Source organism: Lynx rufus, unplaced genomic scaffold (assembly GCF_022079265.1).
Source record: "Lynx rufus isolate CCGP_SWC_20201006 ecotype Redwood Valley unplaced genomic scaffold, mLynRuf1.p SCAF_3, whole genome shotgun sequence".
In the NCBI taxonomy this organism is placed as follows: Eukaryota; Metazoa; Chordata; class Mammalia; order Carnivora; family Felidae; genus Lynx; species Lynx rufus.
Genome location: NW_025814845.1, coordinates 117,332,701 through 117,350,672, shown reverse-complemented (window position 1 = coordinate 117,350,672; position 17,972 = coordinate 117,332,701). Strand labels below are relative to the sequence as shown.

At 40.9% G+C, this 17,972-nt stretch overlaps 1 protein-coding gene across 1 annotated transcript in view; it reads left to right on the top strand.

Annotated features, from left to right (window-relative positions):
• The window catches only part of RNF150 (ring finger protein 150), a 254,841-nt gene that overhangs the window by 190,691 nt on the left and 46,178 nt on the right, over positions 1-17,972 (top strand). The window contains exon 5 of the mRNA XM_047091945.1: positions 14,275-14,371. Coding sequence (XP_046947901.1) covers positions 14,275-14,371 — 97 coding nt within the window. The remainder of the gene's footprint in view (positions 1-14,274; positions 14,372-17,972) is intronic.

Sequence of the window (17,972 nt, the reverse complement as noted above, 5' to 3'; positions counted from 1 at the left end):
AAATATGGCATTCTGACTTCAAATGTCCTGATCCCCAGTTATATTAATCAACTGGACACACAGGATGAATGCCAACCAGCTTTCCTGCTCCAGCCAAATGATATAATTAGACCAGGGTCAAGTTTTAATCACAGAGCTTCCCTCTACCAGAACCCAAAGAAATGAAACACCTATAAAATGAGGGTCTGAAATTCCCTTGTAACTTGCATTCCCAAAGGATAAATTTCTTCCATTGTAGCTAAAAAAGAAATTGAGTGTAGTAGCCAGAGGATCTTATACCATTCCTTAATATTTGAAGTTTATTGGTTTTTCTTTAATACTATTTAAACCTGATGGTACAGACAACTAGATGAAATTAAGTAGCTGTTTATTATAATACTTGAACATTGTAAAGCACTCTACTGTTACATATAATGTCTAATTTGTATCTCACAACAACCTATAATAAAGGTAGAGCAGGTATCATTACAGCTCCTTTATTTTACTGAAAGAAACCTGTTAACTCAGAGAGGCTGGTCAGAGCCCAGAGCAAAGCCAGGTTCTCTGACTTCTCAGGCTTGGTTCTTTCCCCTGTAAAGCTGCATTTGACACCTTTACCCACCCACCCCCACCCCCACCCCACCCCACCCCACCCCCCCGACACGCAAGGATGCTCTGTTGAATGTTCAGCTCTTGGAATATGGTTTGATAAAGTCTATCCCCAGAAACCCCCATCTCACTCTAGGCCAAATGCCTGAGCATCCCAAAGAAACCAAATCCAGTGTAAGCTAGCTTTAAGGATTTTACTCTCTCCACACTGATTCCAAGTTTAGTTTTGTGTCCCTGAAAACAGGCCAGCCTTGTTCATAGGAGGCCAGTGCTGGTGCTGGTAAGGTGAGCAATAATTTATTTCACTGCATTCTTTTTTTTTCCCCCCTCCATCAGGTAAAACTGCTAGCATAGCATATTAGCTTGCCAAAACAAAGTAATTCTGTTTTTAAACAATAGCCAGAATATGGTTACTGCTGATTCTGTGTGATAGCTCTTTTTCCCTTTTCCTTTTCTCTTCTTTTTTGTTTTAAATGATGTTTGCATAACCTAAATAGGGGGGAATCAGGGAAATGCAGTTTCTCATAATTGGCCAAAACATTTCAGACCAAGCCCAATGGCAGAATTACCCCCACAGTGAGGCTCTAAGCCAGTTGGTTAGGGTTACAGTAGGGAGGGGCTGGCGTCTGCTTAACTGGCCTGATCAACACCATGCCCACATTGTCACCACTGCAAGGACTTTATGTATAGGAGACATTAGAAAACTGAGACAGTAGAAGGAAATAACTTGATGACGAGAAGCCCATCATCACAAGGAATGAGGGACATCTAGCTCAGGTCCATGGCTTTTTCCTCATTGTTCATACCTCTTTGCTACTCAGTCCGTCCAGATTATTTCAAAATACTGGTTTGGATCCATCCATTCCAGCTTTATTTCCTGTTCTTACTTTTTAAATAGTCTAGCTTTCAACCCAACTGAGTTTCTCATCCAAATCATGAGACTAGAGCTGTCTTTACTCATGTAAATTCCTTCTCCTCAGATTCTTTCCTTGGGTCTCCACACTTCAAAGTTCTCTCCATCCTGTAGCTCCCAAATTTCCTCACAAAGGAACTGCTTCCTTCCTCAAATTCTGTGATCCTTTTACTTGTATCTCTTTATGATCCATCACTTTATATGTTGTACTAACATCACTTAAAATAGTTGGGGCACCTGGGTAACTCAGTCAATTAAGCGTCCAACTCTTGATTTCAGCTCAGGTCATGATCTCATGGTTTGTGAGATGGAACCCCGCATCGGGCTCTGCGCTGGTAGCACAGAGCCTGCTTGGGATTCTCTCCCTCCCTCTCTCTCTCTGCCTCTCTCCTACTCAGCTCTCTCTCTTTCTCTCAAAATAAATAAACATTTAAAAAAATAGTTAATGGCACCATTATCCACTGAACACTTAGTAGCCAAGCACTTTACAAACAAATACTTAATCCTCACAACAACCTGGTAAGGTATTTTACTAGTCAGGATCTAGGTTTTGCTGCTGCAGCAACAACAACAACAACAACAATCCTCCCAACTCTCCGTGGCTTAACACAACAAAGATTTCTCATGTTTCTCATGTTCCTGTGCATCAACAAGGAATGTCTGCTCATGGCTATCAGGTAACAAAGCAGTCACCACCTCAAACACTGTTAACTTTGACAAGTCAGTAATTAAATCGCATGGCCTGAAGTGAAATCTTCTATTTCTTTTTTTACCTTATTGGCCAGAATTAGTCACATAGCCACAGCTACCAACAGGAGAGCCTATAATCATCCCATGTGCTTGAAAGATGCAAAGGTAGCCTAATGGATGAATAGTATTAAAGAGTGCCTCAGATGGGTACTATTATTATCCTCATTTTACAGACAAAGAAACTAAGGCTCAGAGAGGTTCAGGATTATCCCAGGACTGTTGGCGAAGATTAAAAATGAAACGTGCTTTACGCCCCAGCCTATGCTTTTAACCTCTACACAGTATGGACTGTGCATCTTCCAATCAGCCTGTCAATTCTTTGTTTACAACACCTCACAGGGCGCCTGGGTGGCTCAGTCAGTTAAGCATCCGACTTCAGCTCAGATCATGATCTCGTGGTTTGTGAGTTCGAGCCCCACATCGGGCTCTGTGCTGACAGCTCAGAGCCTGGAGCCTGCTTCGGATTCTGCGTCTCCCTCTCTCTCTGCCTCTCCCCCACTTGCGTGCTCACTCGCTCGCTCTCTCTCTCTCTCTCTCTCTCTCTCTCCCCCTCTCTCCCTCTCTCCCTCTCTCCCTCTGTCTCTCTCAAAAATAAGTAAAATGTAAAAAAAAAGAAAAATAGCTCACCAATAGGATGCATGTCTGACCCATATGATTTTCCTACTTTTTCCTCAGAATTCAGCATTCCAGTGAGTTCTGGTATCATTTTTGGAATCTCTTTAACAACATACAGAAATACTCTTCAGATTTTCTCATGTATAACTAAGAAATACACCTTCCACATGACACTAAAGTGCCACTGTGTCAACAGTTTTTTCACTAACAGGGATAGAAGTTACACCTACTACTTTGCGTAATATAGTACAGTAGAAAATGTAGAGAAATCTCATGATACATTGAATGCCTGGGTTGCTAGTTACTGGACCAAAGGCATGGCATTTGGGCAAAAGATAATGTACAAAAGAAGTCAATGATTTCCGTGTGTTTTGCAAAGACATGACAGTCAAGATTCTGGCAAAGTTCTGGTTGAATTCACCTGATTTTAGGAGCAGCTAGACAAACGGAATCCTATAAGAAATCAGCAAGAGCAATTTAGATTTCTTTTGTCCTCCGGGTAGGAGTGGAATACATTTCTCCTATGCAACATCCATGACACTGTCTGGGCTCAGTCAACGTTCTGTAAGTGCCATCACCACTGCCATTATGGCCATTCTAACCGAGTAATGCTTGTGCTCAGTTCCATGAACTGATGTTCCCAAAATGAGATTTGCATAGAAGGAATGGCCCTATGCAATGTCTACCAGGCAGTCTAGGCAGATCATGGACTCATCAATGCCCCTAATGTTCTTGTCAGGACCCACCGACCCCAGAAGAAGGCAGAATTCTTTTACATTTTAGAACCCATAAGAATTAAGGCAAGTGCTTCCTGAGTAAGCTCTACCACAGAACGCTCACTTGCAAGAAATCATGACGGGGAAAACAGACTTTCAGAATTCATTTTTTCAACAAACAATACTGAAAGTATATCCTATTCCAGGTACTCTACTAGGTTTTGGAGACAGAAATACTTTAACTCTGCCCTCCAGTGTGTCTCAAATTCACTTGGGACATAGAACAGTAAAACAGGGTGAATACTGAGCCTATAAGGTTGCGCTCATTGTTTAGAGCTGGCCTCCATTCTTATCCGACAGTGCCCACACTGTGCCAGGTGTTAAAATGCTTTTAACTTCACCCATATGTAAACAAGTAATTTAAAAAAAAAACCAACCCTATGACACTCTAGCTGTTAATGTGCCAGGTAGTATTCTGAATATTTTATGTTTTGTGTCCCATTTTCTTTTAATATTTTCTTATAATATATTTAATATTTCTTTTAATATTTCTTTTAGTAGTTTAATGTTTCTTTTAAAATTCTCACTTGAAAGACCTAAGTATAAACCGGATTCTTTTTTACAGACTAAAAGGGATTATTCATTCAATATTGATTCACTCTGCCATATTGCTCTCACAAAAGGTTAGACTGACCAATTTATCTTCCCACCAAATGTATATAAGTGTTTATGCCATAGCCAGCACGACCTATTATCAAATTTAAAAATAAATCCAAATTTGGGGAGCCTGGGTGGCTCAATCAGTTAAGCATCTGACTTCGGCTCAGGTCATGATCTCGCAGTTTGTGGGTTCAAGCCCTGCAGCCGGCTCTGCGCTGACAGCTTAGAGCCTGGGGCCTGCTTCAAGTTCTGTGTCTCCCTCTCCCCCACTCACGCTCTGTCCCCTTCTCAAAAATAAACATGTAAATTTTTTTAAATAAATAAATGCAAATTATCAGCAAAAATGAACTTACTGTTTTAATTTACATTTTTCTGATTTAAGTTAGGAAACGCTTTTGTAAGTGTTTTAATACTTTTATCTGAAGTCTTAAAATTCAGTTTGGGCAAAAATATTAGCAAGGAATATTTTTTTTACCAATAATTGTGCATTTGTGAAAATGTATTAGAACAAATAAAATAATTTTTAGATGTCTGGATACAAGATCAACATGAAATCAGTGGTTTTCAATTCATTGGAATGATACTAGCTAAGCAGTACCAAAATTCTTTGTCTTTTTTCCTTTCTTTCTTTCTACCTTTTGACCCCCTCACACATGTTTCCCATTCACCACTGGCAACCAGCAATCTGTTTTCTGTATCTGTGAGCTTGTCTTGTGGTTGTTGTTGTCTTTGTTTTTAGATTTCATGCATAAGAGAGATCATACAGTATTTTATCTTTCTCTGACTTATTTAACTTAGTATAATGCCCTCCATGTTCATCCATGTTGTCGCAAATGGTGAGATTTCATTCTTTTTAGTGCTGAGTAATATTCCAGTGTGTGTGTGTGTGTGTGTGTGTGTGTGTGTGTGTGTGTGTGTGTGAGAGAGAGAGAGAGAGAGACAGAGAGACAGAGAAGGTAGACCACATTTCTTTATCCATTCATCCATTGACAGACACTTGACTATTATAAATAATGTTGCAATAAATATGGAGGTGCATCTATCTTTTTGAGTTAATGTTTTTGTTTTCTTCAGATAAATACCCAGAAGTTAAATTGCTGGATCATATGGTAGTTCTATTTTCAATATTATGAGGAACCTTCATACTGTTTTCCACAGTGGCTGCAACAATTTACCTTCCCACCAACAGGGCACAGGGTTCCCTTTCCTCCACATCCTCTGCAACACTTTGATGTGTCTTGTATTTTTGAGAAAAACCATTTTAACAGGTGTGAATTGATATTTCATTGTGGTTTCAACTTGCATGTTTCTGATGATCAGTGATGTTGAGCATCCTTTCATGTATTTGTTGGGCATCTGTATTGTTTTCTTTAGAAAAATGTTTATTTGGATCTTTAGCCCATGTTTTAATTGGATTTTTTTTTTTTTGCTATCAAGTTGTATGAATTCTTTATGTATTTTGGATATTAGTCCTTTATCAGGTATATGACTTGCAAATATCTTCTCTCATTCTGTAGGTTGCCTTTTCATTTTGTTGTGGGTTCCTTTGTTCTGCAGAAGCTTTTTAGTTTGTTACAGTCCCACTTGTTTATTTTTTTCCTACTTGTTTATTTTCATTTTGTTGCTTTTGCTTTTGGTGTCAGATTCAAAAAACCATTGCCAAGACGTATGTCAAGGAGCTTAACTGCCTATGTTTTCTTCTAGGAGATTTATGGTTTTAGGTATTATATTTAAGTCTTTAATCCATTTTGAGTTAATTTTTGTGTATGGTGTAAGATTGGGGTAGACTTTTTATTCTTTGGCTGTCCAGTTTTCCCTACACCATTTGTTGCAGAGACTGTCCTTTCCCCCATTGTGTGTTCTTGCCTCCTTTGTTGTAGATTGATTGACCATATATGCATGGGTTTATTTCTGGGCTCTTTATTTTGTTCCACTGATCTATGTGTGTCTGTTTTTATGCCAGTACGATACTGTTTTAATTATTGTAGCTTTGAAGTATAATTTGAAATCAAGGGACATGATACTTCCAGCTTTGTTCTTTCTCAAGATTGCTTTGGCTATTTGTGGTTTGTGTGTGTGTGTGTGTGTGTGTGTGTGTGTGTGTGTGTGTGTGTATCCATAAAAATTTTGGGATTATTTGTTCTATTTCTTTGAAAATTGACAGTGGAATTTTGATAGGGATTATATTGAAAATGTAGATTGCTTTGGGTTGTATGGATTTTTAATAATATTGAATTCTTCCAATCTATGAGCATGGAATATCTTTCCATTTATTTGTGTCTTCAATTGCTTTTATCCATGTCTTATAATTTTCAATGTACAGGTCTTTCACCTACTTGGTTACATTTATTCCTTGGTATTTTATTCTTTTTGATGCAGTTGTAAATGGTTTTGTTTTCTTGATTTCTAATAGCTCATTATAGTATATAGAAACACCACAGATTTTTGTGTATTGATTTTGTGTCCTTCAATTTTACTGAACTCATTTATTCTAAAAGTTTTGGGATGGAGTCTTTAGAGTTTTCTATATATATCATCTGCAAATGTGACAATTTTATTTCTTCCTTTCCACTTTGGATGCCTTTATTTTTCTTGCCTCATTGTTCTGGCTAGGACTTAAATACTATGTGAAATAAAAGTGGTGAGAGTGGGCATCCTTGTCTTCTTCCTGATCTTAGAGGAAACGTTTTCAGCTTTTCACTATTGAGTATAATGTTAGCTGTGAGTTTTTCGTATATGGTCTTTATCGTGTTGAGGTACCTTCCCTCTATACCTTCTTTGTTGAGAGTTTTTATCATAAATGGATGTTGAATTTTACCAAATGCTTTTTGTGCGTCCATTGAGATGACCATATGATTTTTATCCTTCATTTTGATAATATACTATGACATATTGACTAGTTTTGTGGGTGTTGAACCATCCTTGCATCTTGGAATAAATCCCACTTGGTCATGGTATATGATCCTTATAATTTATTGTTGGATTTGCTTCTCTAATATTTTGTTGAGGATATTGGCTTATATTTTTCTTGTGTATCCTTCTTTGGTTTTGGTATCAGGGCAGTGCTGGCCTTATAAAATGAGTGTGGAAGAATTCCCTCCTCTTCTTTTCTTTGGAAGAGTTTGAGAAGGAGTGGTATTAATTCTTCTTTGAATGTTTGGTACATTGCAACAATGAAGCCATCTGGTCCTGGACTTTTTTATTTGTTGGCAAGTTTTTGATGATTGATTCAATCTCCTTACTAATAATTAGTCTGTTCAGATTTCCTACTTCATCATGATTCAGTCTTGTAGATTGAATGTTTCTGGAAATTTATCCATTTCTTCTAGATGTCTAATTTGTTGGCATAAAATTGTTGTAGTGGTTTCTTATGAACCTTATATTTCTGTGGTATCAGTTGTATCATCTCTTTCATTTTTTTAATTGTTTATTTTGAGAGAGGAAGCAAGCATGGGGGGGGTTGCAGAGAGAGAGAGAGAGAGAGGAGAGAGAGAACTTCAAGCAGGCTCTGTGCTGTCAGGACACAGCCCCATGCAGGGCTCAATCTCATGACTGTGAGATCAGGACCTGAGTCAAAATCAAGAGTCAGACACTTAACCAACTAAACCACCAAGGTGCCCCTCATCTCTTTCATTTCTGATTTGAGTCCTCTCCCTTTTTTACTTAGTGAGTCCAGGTAAAGGGTTGTCAATTTTATCTTTTCAAAGACCAGCTCTTGATTTCATTTATCTTTTTTATTGTCTTTTTAGTCTCTGTTTCATTTCTTTCTGCTCTAATCTTTGTTATTCTCTTCAGTCTACTAACTTCAGGTTTTGTTTGTTCTGCTTTATTCCCTTTGTCCTTTGATTGTAATAACAACCCTCTGAAGGATTATCACAAACAGTATTACTTCAGAGGGTTGTTGCAACAATTAAAGGACATTGTCATAAAACATGAAAGAGAAAACTGAGCCACAGGCAAGTTAAGTTACTTACCCAAGGTCACAGTGCTAAGGAGAGGTAGTCAAACCCTGAAATCAGGGCACATACTACTGCAACATATGTAGGAAAACACAGTGGAGCAGAAATAAAAAGAAACCAGCTCTCTTTGGCAGAGTTTCAAAAAAAGGGATGGGATATTCAGAGAAGAGAAGGGATATTTGAGCTATGAGATAAAATATGAGCAGGATTTGACCTACCAGGAGAAAAAAATGAGAAGGGCATTCCAGAGTTATGGTAAAAGTGTGGGGTAAATGTAGGGACGTAACAGAAGACGTGACACGTGCCACAGTGGGTGAGGCTTCTGTGTGCCTTGTCTTCAGGCATTTCGACTTTGTGCTCTAGGGAGAGAGGAGCAGCTGAAGCATTTCAAGCCTGAGGAGTGATATCATATTTGTATTTAGAAAGCTAAAGCAAGAAAGGGAAACCAGACCATGTCAAGAAGAGCCCTGATGAAGAGTGGGTATGACTTTCTGTGGTACTTGAAGATTCAAATATGAACATTTTATGGAAAGGCAATGGAGCTGCCAACTCAACATTTAACCAAGTCTGTTTGTTGGGCAGTGGAGAATGGGGCAGTACAAAGCGTTTAGAGGCCAGTGTTATCCTCTCCCCAAATAAATCAACCCAACTAATATCTAAGTATAGTCCTGAGGAGGCCAGTATTATTTGACAGCTTTTCCCTTCTGTAGCCAAGTGCATATGCTTAAGGCAGATCACTTTTCCCTTCGGTTTTGCCTGATCTCCAGCCCCGTAACTAAGATACTGCCTCCTTGAAACTGAACCACAAAAATACTTTGGGAAAGAATAAAAATTTTAATTCCTCCAAACTGCACCCCCCTCCCGACCCATGATGGTTCAGTGTGGGGAAGGAAGGGTGGCAGGGTGCAGACTTGGGTAAAACCACTGACACTAGGGCTGGGCTTGAGCCCTAGCTCTGCAGCTTACAAGCTCTTGGCTTAATTTATTTTACTTTGATGAGCTTCAAGCTTACTCCTCCATAAAATGGGAATAATCATTTTTACCTCATAGAGCTGTTATGAATTAATAATTTCACATGCCTGTTGCATAGTAACATGCCTGTTGCATGTTATATGTGGAGGAATATTTATAAATATTAAGTTAATATTGATTAACTTAGTGTGTCTTAATTTAAAAACTCTGACTTCATTGACAACTTTACAAATAAGATTGTGAGGTTCTGAGGAAATATTTTGACTACCCATAGAAGCACTGGATACATCCTATTTAAATAGTTAATGTTGTCTGGGTCCCTGAGTGACTTACGTTCTTTGATAACCATCTTACTGAAGGGAATGAAACAGTTTGTATTGGTGCCTAAAGGAAAGCCATGGACTTCTAATGTCAATGTCAGGGTGACAGGGTCTGACAAAGCCTATAAAAGTGAATGAGATGGAAAGGCTAGAAAAGCTCTGTTCTTCCTCCAGGTGGAGAAAAAAATGCCATTTATTTGGAGGGGGTGTCATACATATAGACAAAGGACAACAGAAAACAAGAATTAATAAATGGGGAAACAGGTTTAGCTGGGTTTGTCATTACTGCTAAAAAAAATGTGAGAACTTATTTTATTACTCATAATCAGCTCAGCATCATTTTCAGTTATCAGTATCATCTTTTGTCAGGTGCTTGAAGAACTTTGTTTGTTTGTTTGTTTATTTTTGAGAGAAAGAGAGCACAAACCGGGGAGGGTCAGAGGGAGAGGAAGACACAGAATCAGAAGCAGGCTTCAGTCTCTGAGCTGTCAGCACAGAGCCCAACGCGGGGCTTGAACTCATGAACCACGAGATCATGACATGAGCCAAAGTCAGACGCTTAACCAACTGAGCCACCCAGGCACCTCTGAGGAACTTTTACTTAAATGCTTGCTTCCCTTTGATGAAGAAAGAGGAAGAAGAGTTTTGGTCAATCCTCTGTTGCATTTCCAGCTTGCTAGGATTGTTAAGATAGACAAGATAGAATATCTTGTCCCATTGTTCCTCAGTGTGTACTTTCTCACGCAGCCTTTGTTAAAACATGGGAAGAGACAGTGCCATACTGTGAATCGTACAAACAGGATGAGCTGAGGTTGACTTTGCCGTAGAGATGTTTACTCGACTGTTGGTACATCTCACTGAACGCTGGATTCTTTCCCTAACTCTATTTATTTAGTCTGGTAACTTTTATTTTTCTTTCCGTTGGGGAGGGAAGAATTGTTTTTGCAATCCTAATTACAAGGATACAGTCTTCATGTTTGATAGTTAACACAAGAAATATGGTGTTAGAAAATGAATGTTCATTAATAATCAGCATGATCACCATCTATGTGTCACTTTAGCACTTTCATTTTTTGCCTTAGTTCTCCCTTTGAATTTTTAAAATTTGCCTTTACTTGTTAAAATGTTAAAAGTATATTCTAAAGAGTAAGAATTGGAGTAATAACATAATATCTAAAAATAAGATGCAGTACATTTATATCATTTAGATTAATGGTTGTGGGGCGTCTGGGTGGCTCAGTTGGTTAAGCGTCCGACTTCAGCTCAGGTCATGATCTCACAGTTCATGGGTTTGAGCCCCGCATCGGTCTCTATGCTGACAGCTCAGAGCCTGGAGCCTGCTTCAGATTCTGTCTCCCTCTCTCTCTACCCTTTGCCTGCTAACGCTCTGTCTCTGTCTGTCTCTCTCTCTCTCTCAAAAATAAACATTGAAAAACAACAACAGGGGCGCCTGGGTGGCGCAGTCGGTTAAGCGTCCGACTTCAGCCAGGTCACGATCTCGCGGTCCTTGAGTTCGAGCCCCGCGTCGGGCTCTGGGCTGATGGCTGAGAGCCTGGAGCCTGTTTCCGATTCTGTGTCTCCCTCTCTCTCTGCCCCTCCCCCGTTCATGCTCTGTCTCTCTCTGTCCCCCAAAAAATAAATAAAAAAAAACAACAACAACAACAACAAAATTTAATAAGATTAATGGTAGCTTAAAATTAAGGAGGGCCAGGAGTTATGTTTTAAGCTTTTGGTCATTACTTATCCCCCCACCCCAACGCCACCCCCCACACACATACAGAGTCATTCACTTGCAAACCCCATACTTAGAAGAAAATTTCACAGATGAGCAACAGAGTCTTGGAGAACTAAGGCTTGCCTAAGATCAAACAGCCAGAAAATGATGGATCCAGGAGTATGGCTTTCCAGTGGCCTTTACATTGTGGTTCACAGGGAACCATTCAAGGACTGTGCTGCTGCACTGATGGAGGGACCTTGTCTTATTCATCTTTGTACCCAGCTCCTAGCACAGAACAGAATGGAACAAGGAGGTGACGTAACCAGTGCTATATTTTAGGAAGATAAATCTGGCAAGGATGAGTGGGATGAAAAGAACAGGAAAAGCTGGTGGTGTGGAGAGCAGTTTAGATGTTATTGCAGTAATAAAGAACATTAACAAGATTAGGAGTGAGGAAGCAGTGTTGAGAATAGAAGCCAAGCAAAGCAGTGGAAGAGATTTAGCAAGACTGAGTCCATGGGCTTATGACCATGTGTAGGCAGTGAGGAGTACCAGGTCTTTTGATAAGTATTCATTTATATAGCAGATATTTCTGAGCATCACCTGTGTGCCAGGAACTATTCTAGATGCTGAGGATACAACAGAGAATTAGGCAAACAAGGATTTTGCTCTCATGGACCTTACATTCTCATTGGAAGTTATATTGGTCAATGTTCTCCAGAGAATCCCACTATACTCCACTATATTATATATCATATGTATATGTATATATATGAGACAATTTTCAAGGCATTGATTTTTTTCAAGAAATTGGCTTATGTGGGGTTGGCAAGTCAGGAATCTGTAGGGCAGGCCTACAGGCTGGGAACTTGAGCAGAATCTGGTGCTGTCATCTGGAGGTAGAATTTCTGGTTCCTTGGGAAACTTCAGTTATGTTCTTAAGGCCTTTAATTGATTGGATAAGGCCCACCTAGATTATTTAGGATAATCTCCTTTATTCCAAGTCAACTGATTGTAGATGTTAACCAGATCTGTGATATGCTCCTAGATTAGTGTTTCATTGAATGACTGGGCACTAGCCAAGTTTACCCGCAAAACTAACCATCACCGATGCACAAAGGGGAATGACTCAGGGTGTTCGAAAATAGCTATCAGCTTCTAGGGTTTGGAGATTCTGCATAAGTAGGTATATCTCCATCTTACAGATGGGGCATCCGAGACTTGGGGATATTAAGTGACTTATTGAGGTTAAAACAGCTAATGACTGGCCCTCCTTTCTGACTCTAACATGTATGCCAGAAACACGACAGAGGCTGCCTCCCAAGAACAGTCAGAAGGATCAGAATGTTTGACTTTTTTCCCCAGAGGAACACAGTTAGTGAGCAAGTTCAGGTTCAGAACTTGTTTCCTGAGTGCAGAGCCTGAACTTAGGGAGGTCCATACTGCTTTTGGGGGACAGGGTGATTTCCTCCTGCTTTCGTCCCTCCCTTACTTCTGCCAGTGTCCAGCTCAGGGTTCTTGTGCCAGTCAGTCATTGTGCCTAGAATACCCTTCTTCTCCCCTCCCACTTCATGCGGATAATGTCTGTGTAGCCCTCAAGTATTCACTTTGGCACTTCATCAGGAAAATCTTCCCTGAGTATCCAAACAAAATAAATCTCCAGTCATAAGCCTTCCCAAACTCCATGTTCTTCTAAGGTGATACTTAGCACTATTGTCATTAAGTAGTTTATTTATGTTATTTTATTAACCTCTCCTCCCATTACATTCCCTAAAGGAAGGAGCCAAATCACTACCATGCTGATTGCCAGTGTTGAGCACAGTTCTCAGCATTTATTACTTGTTGGGTGAATGTATGGGTAAAGGACCGAATGAATGTGATATGTGTCTTCTAAGGAATAAATCTGCAGGCATTCTAAACAGCAATCTGGAAACATGATGACACATCCAGGTTGCTACTCTCCTGTTCTAATCCCTAATCTAATCATATCCAGAGTACAGCTAACCCCATCCTTGGCATGTGGATTCTTCTCAATTTCCATTTAAAAAATTGGCCCCTCCTGCACTCTTCCCTAATTTATGGGTCCCCTTTAAGCATTTGAGCCTAAAGCCCTCTAACACAAAGAAAAGGGTTAGACTGATAGAAGGAAAGAAAACAAAGGTGAGAGAAGAGAGTAAACAGTGCACAGCCGAGGACAAAGTCAGGCATGAATGGAATGTCCTGCGAAGCCCTCATACTTAAGACAGATGGTTCCCTGTCTTCTTGCCCCAGGCAGGAAGTTCTGACTGCTTCTGCCTGTGGTCTGGAGTCTTGTGAGAAGAAAAGCTTCTGACTCGAGCAGTCCCTGATAATCTCTTGGGCTCTTGAGAGCCAAGTTGAATGAAAGGTCAGTTAGGAGGCCCCCCTGTGCCTACTGAATGCCCCCCTCCTGCTGGCATGCAGTGAAGGCTCACGGGAGTGCCACATGAGAACAGCAGTGGAGTTGATTGAGCACATCAGCTGTACAAACAGGAAAGGGTACGGTACCCTTCACTCTGGCTTCTGATTTGACAGCCAGCAGCCATAACAATATAAAATGTCATCTGTATTGTTAAATGCTTCCAGGAGCTCTTTTGCCCTTTTGTGTGAGAGCCCAAATATTAATGGAAACAAGCCTTTATTTTGCAGTTGTCTTCTGACTGTGGAAAAAGAAAGTTTGGATTTATTTACAAGTCGCAAGTTATCCTGAAAGGCCTGTGCAGGCCTCCCCACCTGCATTCTTTCCATTAAGCATTCTTCCTATTGAGAAAGAGAAAAATCTCTCTGTGTCTGCATCCTCTACGTTTTCTGAAACTTGGAAGACTGTTGTGAATCGTATAGGACAGTCCTGGGATCCAGACAGATTTTGACTAAATCAGCACAGGGTATACCAGGAAGCTCACTGGCCCAGGAGCTAAGAGATGGAGGTTCAAGTCTCGGCTGTGCCTCTGAGCAGTCGAGTGACCTTGGACAAGTCTCTGGGCTGTGGTGGACTAGGTAGTCTGTGCGGTTACCGCCACTCTAAGATGTATGGTTCTCATTGCAGGCATCTTTTCCACAAGTCCTGTGTTGACCCCTGGCTTCTAGACCATCGCACCTGCCCCATGTGCAAGATGAACATTCTTAAAGCCCTAGGGATCCCGGTAAGCACAGCACAGCCTACAGCATCGTAATATGTGTCTTTCTGCATCACCCCCCAAGCAGGGAGAAAACATCACACCTGGATTTTCTACGACCCCCTCATCTTCCTGGCAGAGCCGTCATCTGCTGAGGCCCCAAGAGAACACCCATGTCTGAAACATTTCTCTTCTCACTTTTTCTCACTCTGAGAACATCGCGGCCCTCTGACCACGTCCGTGTCAGCTCCTAAGCTTCTCATCTAGGCTGCAGGGTGCGAGTACAGGCAGGACACAGCAGAGGCTGGACGGCCCAGTTGCACACTGACCGCCTCCTGTGTGTCATCACTCACGTACTGTCAGCAAGGAGGTCTGCGTGCCTCACTTTCCGATGTTGCCCTACAACCACTGGGTTGCACCATGGCTAGCTTTCACTGGAAAGGAGCTCTTCCGGACAATGGGAGGAAAGGACAGCCACTGGGAACCCGGCCCAGAGCCTCTGCTCAACTCAGATCTCTGCAGAGACCTTGAGTGAACAGGAAACCAGAGCCAGAGCTGCTTCATTCTGACACTACCATCCAGCTGGTGCCCTCTGTCATATGTTCATAAAATTGAGCCTCTCCCCCAGTGCAAAGAGAATCCCACCAGCTGGCCGGTTTGATGCTCCAGGGAAGGACTTTCCCAGGATTGTATTAAAGTGAGCCCCACGAGCTGGTGGTTGGTGAGGCACCAGCTGCTGTGGTGAGGGCAGGAAGCAAGCCAGGCCACCAAATCCAAGGGCTGCACAGAGATGTGAGAAAAACATAGGCGCTGTCTAAAAGAAGCTAGACAAACAGGGTACAGAGATCAACCTCCCCCCCCACCCCCGCCCGCCGGCCCCTCCACTTGGCTGCAGCCTCTCTGTTGTCACTTCTCACTACTGATGGCAGAGAGTAAAGAGAATGTTAATGGTCGCAAGATGTCACTGAAGAAGAAAGGATCAGATCAAATATCAAAGGCTTCCTTTAATGCCAAAATGCTAATTATGCCAGGACTACCAGAGGGGCTCTGTTGGAGAGGGCACACCTGAAGCATTATGAGGTCATGCATTGGCTGGAGAATTTTCTACCCTGTACCAGCTGCCTCAACGCAAGCTGTATGCTGTGTATCATGGTTGACACACCAAACGCAAATCGGCTTGTGTGACTATAGCTGCGAGCTAGATTCTGAAAGGCAATGCATTACATTTTCAGGCCAGAGTTGTAACTGCACAATGCATTCAAGGTAAAAATCAATTACAGTGAGCATGAAATATGAGTAAGAGCCCATCATCTCTACCAGATACTAGGAGCCTAGAAAATCGAACGCAGAGTTTGCACTTTTCAACCAGTTCATGCAAGGGAGATGGGAAATGTATGTATGTGTGTGCTTGCATATGTGTATGTTATCTTTAGTCTCCAGAACCTTTAGAATACTCACAATTCAAGGTAGACAGTCACATTATTTGACCCAGTTTCTAATGCTCAGGATATTTTCAAAGCTCCTAAATGTTGATCCCAGTGCTTCTTGGTCAGGACAGTGAAACCAAACCACCCCTGGTGGTTACGTTTCGAACTAAATAGCATTTGACTTCAGACTTCTCCAAAGGAGGTACGACTTCTTTAGAAGCTACTTGAGAATGAGTTGACGATACAAATACTGTTTTCGAAATAGAACTGTTGGGTGGCCTTTGGGCTTGTTTCCAAAATTAAAAACATTTTAACTTGTAGCAGTTGGGCATTTTGTACATGGTTTCATGCTCACCAAGTACGGGTAGGATTTTACTCAGCACACTTGACTTCCAGAAAAATAAACATTGGTAGCATCTTTTGGATTTTGCCAAGGATTCATAAAGGCTAGCTGCACAGGAACATGACACGCATCTGAGCTTGCCCCAGAGAACAGAACGTCCTCCAGAAAGAAGAAAGCATGTGGGCCACTTCTCAGGAACCACCAAGGCATATGGCTACCCTCATGCCTCCCCAAGGTTTCTCTGGTCGTGTCCTAGAGGATGATACTGAAGTCTGGATCTGGGAGGAATTGGGGATGTTGTTTCACTCCATGCTTCACCACTGGGTAGCACCATGCCTAAACCATACCAAAAAGATGATGTTTTATTGCGTTCATATAACTTTCCATGTCACTGGGCAAGTTCACAGCCTTCTCACTTAGTAAACACTTCAGCTAACCGAAGCCCTCTTTATGCAGCTTAAAGATATTGTTGTATAATTTTTTTTTCTAAATTCCTTATACTCTATTCTTAATCAAGGAAAATTGAAAAGAGGTTGTCAGTCTCTAACAATTAGCCCCTAGTGGTTCTTATCTCTGTATCCCTTTCGTATAATGGGTGTTCAGTAAACGTCTGTGGCATTGTTGCCCCTCAGAGCCAGAAGGCTGTCAGTTACAGAATCATATTTATGAAATTCAGTCTGGTCTCCTTTGGACTGTGTCCACTCACCACTCATTACTTGGTTGTAATCTTGGTCAACTAAATGGTCCAGATACAGGCAGTAAGGGTTTTTTTTGTTTGGTTTTTTTTTTGTTTTTTTTTTTTTTGGCTTGTTTCTGGTTTTTGTTTTTAACTGAGTATCCTTGTGGCTGCTTCTGCTATAAGGCACACCACACATAAGCCGAAAGCTGAGAGCTGGGGACATTTTCACTTTGTAAAGTGGATTTCTCTAAAATGTTCTAAAGAATGAAAGCACAGCTTGTGGATCATGAAATTCCCATTATAGTGGGTATCTTTTTTTTTTTTTTTTTACAATATTTTGCCAAGAGAAATAAGATACAGAACTGAAAAGGAGGGAGGCCTTCATTGTCAGAAGTGTTTTCATCCCTTTATCTACACAACAGATCTGCACCCTCGTTTCTCTCCAGTCAGTTCTAGGCAAGTCTTTGTAGAACGACAGAATGCAGATCTCAGGGAGTACTCCTCTGAGGTACCATATCACCCAGGCCATTCATATCCCAGCAGTGAACACCTTCTATCGCTATTGTCCTATAAATAGCATGATAGTGACTGAAGAGAAAATTCAATGTAGCTGGGGTGTTCCCATGTTCCTGACTTCTAGAGGTTGGTTTATTTGAGTGGTTTCTCCCATGCTAAACTGAATTTGAATACCTCTGCAATGTTCACTTGCAGATGGTATTTGAGATCTTCTGCTAAACATTATGACTGTAATTTCTCTTCGAGGTATATAAATTGGGTCCCTTTTCAAAAACATTCTTCTCTTGGATGAACCACTTAGAGTAGATATAAACTGTGCGTTTCTGTAATGTTTGGTCTATGAAATATTATACCTAAGCCAAATTATTCATGCCTGCCACCATTAACAGTCCCACTGAGCTAATTAGCTCTTTCTCTTTCCTGCTTCTGTTAAAAATATAATACCGTTCCTCCTAGTGCACAAAATAAAAGGGAACACTCTGCTTCAAAATTAATAACTTTTTTTTAAAAAAAGAAAAGACATAAAATGAAGAAACAAAATCAACAAGCGAAGTCAACATTTTGAAAACTATGTCAGTGGTTACCGCATATGTGATTGCATTCAGATGCCCATGGAGGAAAGACCAACCAGCACAGTATGCTCATTGTGAAATCCTTTCGTCC